This window comes from Cynocephalus volans, chromosome X, assembly GCF_027409185.1.
Source record: "Cynocephalus volans isolate mCynVol1 chromosome X, mCynVol1.pri, whole genome shotgun sequence".
In the NCBI taxonomy this organism is placed as follows: Eukaryota; Metazoa; Chordata; class Mammalia; order Dermoptera; family Cynocephalidae; genus Cynocephalus; species Cynocephalus volans.
The window spans coordinates 150039447-150056095 of record NC_084478.1 but is presented as its reverse complement, the minus strand read 5'-3'; the positions used below and the strand labels follow the sequence as shown (position 1 = coordinate 150056095).

The 16649-nt window shown below is 42.1% G+C and overlaps 1 protein-coding gene across 1 annotated transcript in view; it reads left to right on the top strand.

Annotated features, from left to right (window-relative positions):
- The window catches only part of LOC134368471 (zinc finger protein 75D-like), a 33116-nt gene extending 17836 nt beyond the window's left edge, over positions 1 to 15280 (top strand). The window contains 1 exon segment of the mRNA XM_063084933.1: positions 15249 to 15280. Coding sequence (XP_062941003.1) covers positions 15249 to 15280 — 32 coding nt within the window.
- The last annotated feature ends 1369 nt before the right edge of the window (positions 15281 to 16649 follow it).

Genomic DNA, 16649 nt, shown 5'->3' with positions numbered 1-16649 from the left:
AGCTGGTTTTTAGGCCTGATAATGATGGTGAGAAAGGTAGCCTTCTGGCATTACATTCCTTTCTAGAGATGCTCCTGTCCTCTTAGCATTAAACTATAAACTAATGTCCCAATTCAGCTAGGTAGACAGCTTATGAGTAACAGAACTGAAATATACTAGAGTCCCCCGACTTGAAATGCCTGAAAATGGAGGGGATGTGATGGCTTGCGGTGAAATTTTGTGGACAGTACTTACACTATTAAGTGCATCCTCAAACTAATGAACTTGAAATAAGAGAGGGAAGAAGTGACTGTATAGAATGGCCACTGAAAAGGATGACAGAGCTAAGCCAAGAGTAGGAAGTGAACTGGGTGGAAAGGATCCCGTTATACTCTCAAGTATTGGGGATTGTGACCACCCCACCATCCCTTCCAGAACTATCTGATTTTGCCTTAGGAACTAAGAAGGGCATATTCAACTTCCTGTAGAGGGCTTCACTCAGTGTGAATCCATGTTTGTTAGCATCTAGATAGCTGCTATCATACCACCATTCAAAGGACATTTATTCATGTAGCTTTTAGAAAAAAGGGATTAACTTAAAAATTCAAGGAAGTACTGGATCAATGGAAGCAGCAGTTACTGCCATTCATGAGGTTCAGCAAAGTCACAAAAACAGGTCAGCAAAAGGTCATTCCATTTTCACAAAGCTGCCAGCCCTGTTATAATACCTGTTAGCTTCAGAGCTCATCTTGCAGGTCCTCATCTACACTGATGTCATTCACAGCAGGGGCCAAAACATGGAACATGGGTCCTATTTGAAAGATCAGTTATTTAAGGCAAGTGGCAAGAAATGATTGCCTTGAGATGTGTCTGAGCAGAAACAGGAAGACAATTGAAGTTTCCTTGTTCTGAGTTCATATACTCTACCATCGTTAGAATATAAGTGCTCAAGGAAGAAGCACATTTTCTTCCTCAAAGTTTGTGGAACAGGATTTAGAAGTCAGGGCTCTTGGCCAACTCGTCAGTACTTATTCTTCCCTTTCAGCCCTCTGACATGGTGTCTCAAGGCCCCATTCCCCATGCAACCTGCCGACTTATATCAGCCCTCACTATCTCAGAAAAAGGACAGACAATGTGTCCATGGAGACATGAACACTAAGGAAAGAAATGGCAGAATGGGATAAAGGAAGCCCTTCCATTCTTATTCTTATCTTCTTTGCTTTCCCCTTCTCCCTCTGTGCTGCCTGCTCCTTACTACCGTTTGGGTTCAGGCAAAGGACATGGCTATACAAGACGAGACAAAGAGTCAGGGAAACTCTCTTAAGGATCAGTGATCATGAGCATATGAGGGGATAGGGCAGGAGCCACGGGTGGGAGAAGCAGAGGGACCATGTCACCATCAGATCTGGACAATCCAGTTATAGGAACAATCCAGGCGTAGCTGCTTCGTGAAGCAGTTCTGCTCCAGAGCTGGGATTTATGGATGAAGTAGAGAGGATGAACTAGGCAGTGCCAAGAAAGATTTTCACTGTCCCTCCTCAGGCTCTGTGTGAGACTTGGGGTGGCGAGAAGGAGCTGACTCCAAACAGAGGGCGGCAGTGGATGCTTCAAAGGAACTCTGAATTCGGTAGCATAAGGTTTCATACCTGAAGGGGTTGTCTCTTCAGGCAGTACCCATGTATCTGCCCATCCCCAGGCCTCCCTCAGGGAGGTCCTCAGCTTCCACAAAGGGAGCTATTCTGGATTTTCTTCTTTACCTCACGCCCCATTCTACTATAAGTGACAGGAGTGTAAGGACATTATTTTGGTGGTATTCCCTATGTTAGAGCCTTGAGCAAGTGACCTCTATCTCCTATGAGTCCAGGCATCCCTTCTTAGGATATTCTGGGTTCTTGGAGGGATCCAAACCGATTTTTCTCTCAGGATATCACCTTACCAGGTGTTCCATGCCTGAGCTCTAAGAAAAAGCTGCCCTGTTAACAGGGGTTGCCATGTCTTCCAAAAGTACTTCTTGTTCCCTGTACACAGTCTGATCAGGAAACCATCCCTCCTCTAACCATTCTCAGGCAAAAGAGTCACAGAAAAAGCTGGAAACAAGGGGCATATGTCCTTGGAAAGGCAGACTCTCCACAAACACCCAACCTCCACATTTCTGTGATACATATTCATTAATTTTTCCTCAAACATCATGTCACTCTTCCACTCCTAAAGCATCAACAGCTCCCCAGTTCCCACAACTTTCAAGTTCCACTCCTGACCTTGACCTCAAGGCCCTTCTTCACCTTGCCCCACACGATCATCACCAACCCCCTCTCCTCTCTTCCAGCTCACATATGCCTGATGTTAATCTGTCTTTGGTTATGCTTTGCTTTTAGCCCCCAGTATCACCTCCTGACCTATCCAAATCCTTCCTTCAACTTCACATCCCTTTTGTTCCTCATAGTGCCCCAAAACTCACCTCACACTGACTGTCCTCTTCTCTAGCAGAGCATTTAAAACCCAGAATTTGTTTAGACAGTGATTGCTGGGCCCCACTTCCAGAGTTTCTACTTTAGTTGGCCTGGGTTATGGCCATAAAATTAGCATTTCTGACAAGCTCTCAGGTATGCTGATGCTTCAGCGACCCCACTTTGAGAACTACTGTTTTAGAGTACCTCTCATGTACTTTCTCCTGGGGGCATAGGTTAACTTAGAAGCCCAGTAATTCTATCAAAGGCTGGCCCAGTGCTGGCTGTCTATATAAATCCCCTGGACATATGATCCTGGCCACTTTAGGGTTAAATGTGAACTTAATGTGTACCTTATTCTCATCCAATTGCCAAATCTGCACCAATAATTAAGAGTGGGTACAAAATCTTCTTGTTTTCCCTCAATTTTGAAACATCCAGTGCCAGTCGCCCTTATCTCACCGTGTTTCCATTTCTGGGATTGCCAGCATGCCTGGTCTCCTTGCAGATTCCTGGATGATGGGCATGCATTGGCTCTGGGCATCCCTGGACAGAAACTTCAGGAAATGCTGCTGCACCAGCACTTCTGCCATCTGCTTCTCTGGGCCCTTGCATGTCAGTCATCAACTTCGAAGCTGGCTGCATTGCAAGGACCTCTGGGATCTGCTGGTCTCTGGGATGGAACCAAAATAACTGGGAAGAATCTCTGTAAACTAGTTTTTCTCCTTCCTGGTGTTGTGTTTCCTCCATTACCCAGCCTGCTCAGCACGCTGTACCCTCTGGGAACTGACCCTAGTAGAAGTCACAGAGAAGACTGAAATGACGTAGCAGGGAAGTGCAGGGGCCTGCTTCTCCCCACGGAGATTCAACTTTCTCTGAGGGCTCTTAACCCATGCCTCATTCTGGCGATGGGCAAGGGATGTATCTTCCCAGAGCCGCTTGAAAATGGGTACAGTTAGGAAGACTCAGCACAGTTGCCCAGGCCTGTCCAAAGTCCTCTGGGAGAGTGGGGACTCCCTCCAATGGTTTGGGAGTGTCCTCACTTTTGAGGCCTGCAGCTCCCCAGCTGCTGCAGGTCAGCAGCAGCCTGGGTGCTTGAGGCTCAGAGAGGCTTCTGGAGAGGCAGTCTGAGGAGCAAACCCTGAGGAGTCCTCAGTTAACTGTCTTCAAATCAAGGGTCACTTGCTCCTGGGAGTGCACCCCTGTAATGAGCATGGGGAATCTTAAAGAAATCTCTTTTCAAATCTTAAGTTTTATGCATTCTTCTTAAAACTGGTCTGAGGGAAACCTTGAGAGAAATTCTCCTTTCCTATCTCCTTTTCTCTATTCCTCTTTTATCACTCTCCCCTGCCCTGGTCTTACTATGGTGCATTGCCCCAGAATTCTTCGTCTCCTAGGAGCCAAGGGGACTTTCAAATATCCTTGCCTGGAAATGGAGAGACAAATGACTGGATAGGGGATCCTGCATAGCAAATAATTTCCAGTGTTTTCCTTTCAACAGAACTGAAGAAGGACTTCATCATTTGGTCAGCTGATAGACCACTAGAAAAAATTACAATACTTCACTACGTGATTTGGGCCATATAACTCTAAGGGAAATTAAAAATTTTGATTGATCCTGCCATAACATAATTTCCATTCCATATACATATAATTTCTGAAAACAAGAAATAGGGATATAATTGGTAGTGAGCCAGGCTTTATTCTGGAAATAATATTCATTCATGATAGGAACTAATTTTTTAAAAATTCATCCATATCATTAGGAGTGGGATTTTTAATAAATTTTAATTTTTTGTTTATAATTAACCAAATTTATAACATACATATCTTGTTTGACCACTAGTATTTCATAATTGTAATAACTCAGTCTGAAGAAACACATTAACGCTTAGAGGCTCATGGTCACGAGAAATTTCTTTTTCTATTCAGTCATCCCTTGGCATCCGTGTGAAATTGGTTCCAGAAACCTCTCCTCAGGTACCAAAATCCACAGATGCTCAAATTCCACAGTTTGCCCTTTGGAACCAGGAGATATGAAAAGTTGGCCCTCCATATATGCAGTTCCACACCCCGCATATTTCAATCCACTGTTGGCTGAATCCACAGATGTGGAACCAGCAGACACAAAGGGCCGGCTGTATTTATTGGGGAAAAAAAATCCACTTATAAATGGACTCATGCAGTTCAAACCTGTGTTGTTCAAGGGCCACCTGTATATTCATTTTAAAAGAAACCTTTATGGAATCATGACACACAAACAGAAAAATGCTCAAATATTTAGTGTACAGTTTAGTGAATTGTCGCAAAGTGAACATCCTTGTAACCACCACCCAGATCAAGAAAAAGAACATTAGCAGTACTCTAGCACACTAGGAGTGGAATGACTGGGTCATTGGGTTTATATATGTTCACCTTCTTTATATCTGTCAAAAGGTTTTTCAAAATGTGCCAGTAATTTGATTTCTTCTTTGACACATTTGTTGTTTAGGAGCATATTGTTTAATTTCCATTATTCGTCTGGTTTTAATGTCCTTTTTGTGTTGATTTCTGATTTTATTCCATTGTGGTTGGACAAGGTAGTTGATATGCTTTTGATTTTTTCAAATTTGTTGAGACTTGTTTTGTGCCCTAACATATGGCCTATTCTAGAGAATGTTCCATGTGCTGCTGAGAAGAATGTGTACTCTGCAGCTGTTAGATGAAATGTTCTATAAATATCCATGAGGTCAAGTAGTCCTATGGTAGAGATTAATTCTAGTGTTTCTGGGTTAATTTCCTGTCTGGACAATCTGTCCTTTGCTGCTGAAAGTGGGATATTAAAGTCCCCAAATATTACTGTGTTGGAGTCTATCTCTCCCGTTAGGTCCAATAGTAATTGCTTTATATAACTGGTGCTCCAGAGTTGGGTGCATATATATTTAGAACTGTTATGTCCTCTTGTTGAATTGATCCCTTTATCATTATATGATGACCTATCTTATCTTTTTTTTATTTTCGTTGGATGGAAATAAGTATAGCTACTCCTGCTCTTTTTGGTTTCCATTTGCAAGAAATATTTTTTTCCATCCCTTCACTTTCAGACGGTGTGTGTCTTTATAGGTGAAGTGAATTTCTTGGAGGCAGCATATTGTTGTTCCTTGATTTATAGTCCATTCAGACACCGTGTGTCTTTTAATTGGGGCACTTAATCTGTTTTCATGTAGTGTTGTTATTGATATATACAGACTCATTACTGCCATTTTGTTATTTTTTTAAGGTTGTTTTGTAGATCCTTTTATCTGGTCTTACTGTTTTCCCTTGTGGTTGAGTGGTTTTCTCTAGCCTTACATTTTGATTTCTCACTATTTGTTTTTAGTATGTCTCATAAGTTTTTGTGTTATGGTTACCATGAAGCTTACAAAAATATGTTATAACTATAACAAATTATTTTAGACTAATAACAACTTAACTTTGAAATCTAAGAAAAAAGAAAAAAAAAAAAACAGCCAACTCTACACTTTGGCATCATTATCCCCCACTTTTTCATGTTTTGTTGTTCCAAGTTATATCTTTTAATATTGCCTGTCTCTTATATGGTTGTATATGTTATTGTCTTGTTAGGTTTGTCCTTTAGTTTTACACTAAGGATGCAAGTGGCTTATTCATCACCTTTACAACATTGGAGTATTTTGAGGCTGTCTGTGTATTTACTTTACTAGTGAGATATGTACCTTCAAATATTTTCTTGCTGCTTCTTGACATTGTCTTCTTTCAGACTGAAGAACTCACTTTAGCATTTCTCATAAGGCGGGTCTAGTGCTGATGAATTCCCTTAGCTTTTGTTTGTCTGGGAAAGACTTTATTTCTCCTTCATATTTGAATGTTAGTTTTGCCGGATGTTGAATTATTGCTTGGTAGTCTTTTTCCTTCAGCACCCTGAATATATTATCCCATTCTCTGGCCTGTAGGGTTTCTACTGAAAAATCTGCTGAGAGACGTATTGGGGCTCCATTGAAAGTTATGTGTTTCTTTTCTCTTGCTGCTTTCAGTAGTCTCTGTCTTTGGGTTTTGATAATTTCATTATGATGTGCTTTATGGTGTTCCTCTCTGGAGTGAATTTGACTGGTAACCTCTGAGCTTCCTGTACCTGGATGCTGACATCTTTCTCCATATCCGGGAAATTTTCAGTTGTTATTTCCTCAAATATGCTTTCTACATCTCTTCTTTTTTCTTTTCCTTCAGGTATGCCAATTATTCAGTGGTTATATCAGTTGATGGAGTCCCATGTTTCCTGTATTTGTTTCACTTTTTCTTATTCTTTTTTCCTTTTGCTCCTCTGATAAGACAATTTTGTGTATTTTATATTCGAGCTCATTGATTCTTTCATCTGTTCAATTAAATCTGCTATTGGAGCTTTCTATAATGTTTTCAAATAGAACAATGTGTTCTTTATATCTAGAATTTCTATTTGTTTTTTTTAAAAAAATGATTCTATTCCTTTGTCAAGTTTCTCATTCTGTTTCTGAATTGTTTTCCAGATATCATTTAATTTTCTATCTGTACTTTCTTATGACTTCCTTAACATTCTTAAGTGGGTTGTCCTGAATTCCCTGTCAGACATTTCATAGATCTGCTGTTCCTCTGAATCCTTTGCTGGCACTTTATTTGTTTCCTTTGGTGGTGACATATTTCTCTTTTATTTCTCAATCATTGTGTCTTTACATTTATGCCTTGGCATTTGAGGAGACTGCTACCTGTTTTAGGTTTTATAAGTGGTTATCAGAGCTTTGTCTCTGGTCTGTGGGTTTTTTGTTTTGTTTTTGTTCTATAATGGATTAATAGGTACCACTACCACTTAGACTCTGCATAGGAACTAATGTGTTGTCCTGTGGTTAGTTCCTGAGTTGTGCGGACTAGACCTTGAGCTCTGGACTTGAGCTAACTTGCTGCTTTGCTGCCAATTCTGTGAGGAAGGCTTTTTGTGTGAATCATTAATCACTTCCAGGTTTAGATTGTGTGGAAATTCTATCTTGGGACCGAGTGTTTCCTGCAGATTGCACTCCTTGCAGTTTATTACCCTGACTAATTTCCAGTGAGCCCAGCTTCCCTCGCTGCATCCAATGTACCCCCAGCAGGCTAGCCTTTCTCCTGCACTCCAAATGCTTCCTGTTGGGCAGGCCACGTATGTGTCCCTGGTGATAACTCACTGGCCTCTGGGCTGCTCCTTTCTCCAGTCAGCTGTGGTCACTTGGTCCTATGCGGGCCCAGTGGAATCTTGCCAATGGTCCTTATGGCCTGTGGGCTGGTATGGTGCTCTCCAAAGCCCTCCTCTCCCCTGCAGACTCCAAGCAGGTTTACATGAAGGGTGCTGCTGTGGCTTTTTCCAGCTTCAATCCATATGTAGCAGTCACTCCCTACCTCCTATCGGGTGGCTTGGAAGTGGCCAGGGCTCAGAACTATAGTCCTTACACCCTCTTGCCATGACCTTTCACACCTTCACAAACTCCATGGGTCTCTCCTCCTCTTCCCCCAGCTCCGGCAGTCCCAGGTTGGCAGTCCTTGCTTCTGAGTAGTTGTAAATTGGTTACTTGTGGGAATTATCTATTCCGCCATCTTGATGATATTGCTCTCCGCCTCTGACAATTTTATGGAGTAGCTTATGTAGGGAAAGATTTCTCCTGTGGATTTGCCCTATAGTGTTAGTTGGGTAGGGTGCTTTAGCGCTGGTTCTGGGTGGGTGCAGTAGTCAAGTCTCTGTATGATACTTTTTAGTCTCTGTATGATGTCAGTGGTGTCTGTGAGCACCTCAGTGGCATACACTGTTGGTGCTTGTAGAGACAGTGGCGTGGCTTTTCTAGGGGTGGGGGCTGCCAGGCAGGACAGTTCTTAGGCCTTGGAGGGTCACAGTCCTGGCCCAGCAGTTCTGCTCACTGCAGGAGAGGCATCACCAGCTCTGGTGGGCACCAGGTGGGCTAACTTTTCGTCACTGCTGGGTGCACACATTGTCTGGTGGCTCTGCCACTGAAGAGGGCATGGTTGCCGGTGGCAATGGGAGCTGGGTGGGCCATTTCTTGATCATTAAGGGGCACATGTAGAGTGCAGCTGCTACCCTGCTGGAGGGTGAAGGCACCCATGGTGGAAAAGAAACAGAAGAGGTCAATCTTAATAGTATGTAGTATTTAATCCAAACTATCAGGATTTCAACATGTAAAAAATACAAACAATTATCAGCGAGATATTTTATCTACTTTATTTTCATACTAAGTCTTCTGCATGAGGTGCGTGTTTTACACTTAAAGCAGACCTCAGTTTGCACTGGCCTCATTTCAAGTGCTCAAGAGCCTCACATGGCTAGTGACTCCTGTACTAGGCAGTGCACGTCTAGATATAGGAAGATAGAATCTTGTATAGTAAATAAAACCAAGAAGACAGAGACAAAAGGGGAAACCACCAACCCATGCTATGCTAGAAAGGCAAAAACCTTGGAAGACCCCTTCCAGGGTGGCTACCTGCCTTGAAGCTAACAGCTCCTGGAGACCTGCGCCCACACTTAAGACCACAGCACACCTGATGCCCAGCTGGAAGCACTTACTTTAGAAATGAAGGAGAAATAAACTTTATTTCTGTTTGTCAGATAAATACAAAATATTTTTGCATATTTTAGTGTGAAATGAATTTTCTAGATATGCATGTGGAAATCAAAAGAAGACTACACTATTTATTGTTCAGATTTACCAAGATTCGTATGCCATTCTGGAAAATCATAGGAACAGCATATGATATGAGCAATCATATGAGCAGCATATGCTCAAAGTTATTGAGCAGTATCAGTCTGAATTTCTGGCTGTTGTAGTACAGTGATTCCAAGCATAGATGTAGGCATCTTACATCATCATGATGTCTTCCCGTTCAGTCAAGCCCAAACATGTATTATGCAGAAGTGCACATTAGTTTATAACAAAGTATGTTCCTTTTCCTTTATATCCCTTCTATACTCTACTTGATTCAAGGTTGACAAAGTTTTTCTATAAAGAAAAAGATAGTAAAAGTATTAGGCTTTGTGGGCCACATTCGCTCTGTCAGTTCTTCTTCCTCATTTTTTTTTTTCTAGAGTGCTTTAACAAGGTAAAAACCATTACCAGCTCACAGTGTACACTAAAACCGTTCATGGCAGAATTTGGTCTGCAGGACTTAGAGAAATATATTGATAGTTTTGTCATAGGTGGGAGATAGGTTCTAACGAGGTTGAGAATAACTGACATATTCTAATTCCAGCAAAAGAGAACAATGAAAAGTACTGTGGAGAAACCTTGGGGCTGAGAAACGACACAGACACAAACTGTTTGGTCTAGTCCCAGCTGCTTCGGCTACTTCCTTCAGTTTAGTTACAAAGATACTAAACTCTTTTCTCACCTGCTGCTCTAGTATCTCAAGTTCTCTCTGTAGGTCTTCTATCAGTGACACTACTCTTTCTCTATATTCTGGGCCATGTTCCCTCACCCAGGTCTCTATCTCTGTGGGCAGAATAGTTAGGAATTGTTCCAACACTAGAAGCTCTCCCAGAGTTTGTTGAAAGCTTCATGAGGCCCAGCTGCTTCTCTGTACTGGAACTGCCTGAAGCGCTGACGGAAGACTTCACAGTCAGTGTCATACTCTTGAAACACAGAGCCCTGATTCAAGGAGGCCTGGATTGCACAAGCCAGGGTCACAGCCATTGCCCCCTCCAGCAGTTTATGGTTTGTGTGGGGCCTGAAGTCCCCAATTCCAATTTGTTTCTCTTTGTAATTGTCAAGGGGAGCCACCCACAGCTGAGGACAGAAAAAAAATGAGAAAGGGGAAAAGCACTGTTACAAGACGGTATACTTCCCGCCCTTAACTTAATTTTCACCAAAGCTCTAAAGCAGAAGTTTGTAATCATTTTTTTGTTTTTTTTAAAGATGACTGGTAAGGGGATCTTAACCCTTGACTTGGTGTTGTCAGCACCACGCTCATCCAATGAGCCAACCGGCCATCCCTATATGGGATCCAAACCCGGGGCCTTGGTGTTATCAGCACCGCACTGTCCCGAGTGAGCCACGGGCTGGCCCATGTAATCATTTTTGTGGTTTGGAGAATCTGATGAAAGGTATGGACAGACTCATGTATTAGTCCGTTTCTGTTGCTTACACCAAAATACTTGGAACTGGGTGATTTATGAGTAAATAAATTTACTGCTTATATTTTCTAAGGCTGGGGAGTCCAAAGTCCAAGGAACACATCTGGTGAGGGTCCTGGTGGTGGTGACAGTGAACCAGGGGTCTCACATGGCAGAAAATGGCAGAACACAGAGAGACTAACTTCTCATGTGCTCTTCTTTGCAAGCCCTCATAACCACGCCCCTGACCACCATTATTAGTCCATTTACTACAGCATGGCCCTACAGTCTAATCACCTCTTCAAGGCCCCACCTTTCAATTACCATAATAAGATTTCCCACCCTCAGCAGTTACAGTGGGGATTAAGCTCCTAATATATGAACTTTGGTGACACAATTCAATCAATCTACAGCAACTCACTTCCTAGAAAAATATATATACACATCCAATTCTGCATCTAGTTTCCAAAAGGATTACAAAATATCCGAGGGCATCCACAGACTCTCCAGAACTGTGCTGGACAATATGGGTAGCCACTAGCCTCTCATGGCCATCTAAGTAAAAATGCAATAAAATTGAAAGTTCAGCTACTAGCCACATTTCAAATGCTTGACAGCCATTTATAGAGAGCCATTACTAATAGCCACTACAGAGAACTATTTTGGACAGCTCTGTTCTGGAATTCCATGCACCCCAGGCTAAGAACCCCCGCCCTTAAGTAGAACCTCTTAAAAATTTACTGGCCTGTAACCCCACTCCTAGTCTAATAAGGGCAGTCTTGTGTTTGTGAACATGGGGAGTCCACAAAAGAAATGGAGAAGGAATATGAACAATACTGTTAAATAACCCTGAAAGTCCATCTAGCTTTGAGTCACCCTTAGTAGCCTTCAACCAACGCGACCTCAGCTACAGTCATGCTTTGCCAGGGCAGCAAATCATCAATCCCTCATTCTTCCCATCATGGAATCTGTGTAATTCCACTAGTGTCTCCATGCCCTTCCCCTGCTACCCCCTCCTTCCATAGTGTTCCAAGTGGCTCTTCTATGGAAAAAATGCACTGAAATAGGACAGGCCATGAGGAATTTGCTCTGCATTCATAATGAAGGGCATTTGTTGAATTCACGATATATGCAAGATACTGTTTTAAGCATCCTGCATGTATTAGCTCAATAAACCCTCACCCAATGTTAAGAGCTGGTACCAGTATTTTCTCCTGAATTCAGATGAGGAAACTGAGGTTTGAGGTTCAAACGGATTAAATAATTTGTCTAAGTTCCCATTGTAAGTACTAGAGAAAAATGGTAATGAGGTTAGAACCAATAATCTCCTGAAATTCAAATGTCTAAAAGCATCAAAATGTTCTCAGTGCAATCTCTGAAGTCACAGCAGTGGTCACATACATGTTGCCACAGGCCTGAAGATCTATACCTGCCCATGTGCTGTTGGTCTTCTCTCTCCTGTCTCTGTCCTCTTCCCTGAAGGGGATCAAAGAAAAAGAAATACTCATGACTCTCTTTCCTTCTGGTCTTCCAGAATCAACAGTCTCTATCCCAATACCATCCCCATGCAAAGCTTCTTAAGTGACCCCATTGCCTCTGTCTGTAGCATGAGGATAATCACATCCACATAAAATGTCCTTCATGGATCCAATTGCATGGAAAATGAATAGCAGTGTGCCTGCACAGAGGAAGTGCTCACCAAAGTTAATTTCTGGTCAAGACTCATTCCTAGGAACCTTCTATTTCTCTGAGCCTAGGCACCTAACCATTGCTGGAAGGAATCCAGCAACTGTGCAGTGTCTCGCTGTGGACCCACTGTTAATCCACTCCAACCTCACAGCTGGCCAGCCTTCCCCTGACTGACCCAAGAACTTTCACCACTGTCTACCAGGGAAGTGCCCCGCCCCCCGGGTTTCCTTCCAAAGGCTCTTCCCAATTAAACTTCACTTCTCCACAGAGCTGATGGTTTCTTTCCAAACCCTCATGTAATGATCCTACCCTCACAGGTCCTAGGAATAAAGAAGTGTGAAAAAAAGGGGGACTGCAAGTGGGAGATGTCCCTAAAAATCCTAAGGCTGGATTAAAGACAGATGAGTTATACGTGCAGGGTCTTTGAACTCTCTTTGAGGACTAGGTCCCATAGCCTGGGCAGGTGCTCCTTGCCCTTTAGGATTCCCAGGAAGGCCTAACCTGTGCACAGGGAGCTGTGATGAGAACCCAGACCTGACAGGGAGCAAGACTACTTGCATATGTGTTTCACAGACAGACAGTGGCCTGCTGCACTATGCTCCTTAATGGGCCCCAGGGAGCTACAGGTCTTGCCTGTTGCTACTATCCAAGCCTGTGCTTCAAAGAGGCACAGTGGCCCACTGCTGGTTGCTCTTATTCTTGTCCCCTTCTCAGGGAAGGACCGGGAACTGCTGACTATTGCTCATCTCTGTGCACTGCTCTTGGGTCAGGACTTGAGGCAGCCAGTTCCCATGGCCCTGGCCTGTGAAAAGAGCTGTCTCCTCTTGGCTCCTTCCAGCCACCCTTCCCCTGTCAGAAGAGCTGCCCTCACCCTAAAGCTGATGGCTTAATCGTCCCTCCCATTTTCTCGGTGGTTTCAGCACACCTGCCTGTGTCCTTACCCCTCATTCCTTAGTGTCCTGAGTGTCGCGGCATCCCAGTACATTGTAGTGTAGGAAAACCTGGCCTGTAACTGACTAATTAATTGCTGGAGGCAGAGTGCGGACAATTTGATGAGGTAAAAACTCCAGGCAATATACTCCAAGACTGATATTCACAATGTCATGAGATTTACTTCCATGAGGTCAAACAGGTACCCACAGCAAATATCATAGAAAGATCTCTTCATGCTTCCAGCTGGGGGAGGGATAAAGGAACCGTGTGAAAAACCCCAGAACATTATGTTCTTCTTTACAAGACCTCCCCTCAGAAAAAACTGCTTAACAAGAGCCTAACCTGCTGGGGTATTATGAAAGTGTAACCAGCATGGGAAAAGGCAAAAATCAGACTCGAGGCAGATCTAGCCTATCAGGTGGGAGAAGGAAAATGCACAACTCCAGCCCCCCTAGACGTCTGGTTTCACCTACAAGGAAAGAATAAAACTAAGAAACATTTGTGAAGTTCGTTGTCTGGAAGCAAAGGCTCAGTCAAGGACTGAGACATAATCATAGCTCTATAGGATGCTTCTCCTTCCCACAGATTTTACCACCTTATTATTAAAGTCTTATTTACATGAGTCACTTTTACACAGTACAACATGGCTGGCTATCAGGAAAAAGTAAAAGGCAAACTAAAAGGCAAAAGCTAATTTGAAGACACAGAGCACCCATCAGAACCAGACATGGCAGGGATGATGGAATTATCAGACTGCGAATTTAAAACAACTATGATTAACATGCTAAGGGCGCCAGTGGAGAAAGTAGAAATCATCCAAGAGTAGATGGGCAATGTAAGCTGAGAGCTGAAAATACTGAGTAACAACCAAAAGGAAATGCTAGAGATCAAAAATGCTGTAGCAGAAATGAAGAATGCCTTCAATGGGCTTATGAGGAGACTGCACACAACTGAGAATGAATCTCTGACCTTGAGGATATATCAACATAAACTTCAAAAACTTGAAAGCCAATAGAAAAAAAACTGAAAGAAACAAACAAACAAACAAACAAAAAACAGTACAGTGGGCCCGTGGCTCACATGGGAGAGTGTGGTGCTGACAACACCAAGTCAAAGGTTAAGATCCCCTTACTAGTCATCTTTAAAAAAAAACAAACAACAACAACAACAAAAACCCAGCATATGTAAGGGCTATGTAACAACTAGAAAATGTGTAAGTATGCATAATGGAAATACAAGAAGGACAAGAAAAGGAGAAAACATTAAAAGAAATAATTGAAAATGTGTAGTTCAGATGGTTAGACCACAGTCTTCTAATACCAAGGTCACTGGTTCGAATCCCCAAACTGGCCAGCTGCCAAAAAAAAAAAAAAAAAAAAAAATCAAAAAACAAAAACTGAAAATATAAGGACTGAGAATTACAACAAATTAAAGTCAGTCACCACATACATATCTAGGAGGGTCAGAGAATACCAAGCATGATAAGTGCAGAGAAACCTACAACTATGCACACCATGGTCAAACTACAGAAAATTAAAGATTAAAAAAAAAAAATCCAGAAACAGGACAGAAGGGGGAAGAAGCCTTACCTGTACAAGAACAAACATAAGAATTATATCCAACTTATGCTCAGAAAGCATACAAGCAAGAAGTGAGTAGGGTGAAATGTTTAAATTGTTGAGAGAAAAAACAGGCCAAACCTAGAATTCTTTACCTGCAAAATTATCCTTCAGGTATTTCGCATATTTGGAAGGAGATGCTTTATCTAGATATCTGCACAAAAATATTGACTTGACAACAAAAGTGCTAATGGCCTTGAACATAGTAAAATTTGCACAGACTACATCTCATTGATAGCTATTAGCTGGTCCCTAGTGGAAAAAACTAGTGTGTACGTAACATTGGAGTCAAACATCTGTGACACTGTACGACCTCCGTGAAACCTTAGGTCCCGTGGCAGTCTGAAGAGCACAGCTCTGGTCTGGATACACTCAGGCCGAGCGCTGTAGCCTGTTCTTCTTCAGGTCCCCAATGTACAGTGTGATGGATGCAATGTCCCAACAGGGAGCTTTCTGCTTTTTCAGCATCGCGGCACCTGAACTCCACAGAGGACTAATGATCCTCTTGGCAATAATGAGCTACAAGACGTCAGCAAAGAAGGCGTTTGCAGCGCTTCCTCGCCTTTACACCCCAGTGTCTGAGTGAGTCTCTGCTAACATCTCACACATTTGCTGGTAAGACATTCTTTTAATTGATGATTCCTGGTATAAAGTACCTAATCCTCGGACACAGGCAGGAACCTCCTCATTCAGTGGGCGGGTTTTCCTCTGCAGAGTCATCACAGGAGGAATAGTTCGCTATTTGTGCCCCGTGGAAACTGCCCGGCTCTGATATGAGTTAAGGTTGTACTCAGGGAGTAAAACACCCATCTACATAATAAGCTCACAGGCTAAATAATGAAATAATCAGAAAAAGCACAGACTAATGAGCAGGTACTATATCTATTTTCAGCAAGTAATTGAGTACTGAACAAAAAAGTGAGAGTTTAAATTCCTAAAAAGAAAAGAATAAACTCATGAGAATTAAATTCACAAACGACACTGAAGTGCTTATTTTCCTCTGTACCAACTGGCAAAATTTCTCAAATAAGGACCTTCTTAAAAGTCGGAAATGGTGCTAAGGACATATATACCAAGAGGAACTTTGGATGAGGGGGAGAATCCTTTACCAAATGCAAATTTAGGAAAGAAACTGACCCTTGACCCTCGATACCAAATATTCACTTTTGAGGTAGGAGTCACTTCTTCCTGTATTAGATATCGCAGTTAGAAAAACAGAATGTCAATGCACTTGTTTTTAAAGATCTGGAAAACCTCAAAATGAAGTGACGCATGAGTTAAGTGGCTAGATTTAAAATTTTCAACATGCGGAAACATAGGAGAAAGACACGCCTCTCCTCCGAGTGAGAGTGTTTTTGGTTTGGAATGATTCCCGAAAGCAATTTCAGCTGCTCTGCAGAATGCATTTCACTAATTTATTCCAACCAGATTGTGAAGCAGTTTCATCTTTGTTAAACAAAATATTTCCCATTGAAGATTTTGTATGCCATTATATGTAAAACAATCACATTAGAATAGACAAGAATTATTTTTTATCATGTTTAGATGAACATGCAATCAACTTTCCACGCACTGGATATTACACCTGAGGAGAAAAAACTTTGTCAATCACTTATCTCTACAGAAAGTTGTGAACTATTTAAATGATAAGTAACTGACCACATGTATATATTAATGAAATACTTTTAATCAATGGTAATGGTAGATGTCATTTAATCGTGGACCAAAATTAATTAAATGGCACAACTGTTACTTATGTATCTTATTCAGCTGTCTTAATGATGTTGAGCAGTTTAACTTATTCCATGGCACAAACATGTTGCTCTTAATAGGTTTTGTATGTCTTTAGAACACACTTTCTTTGAA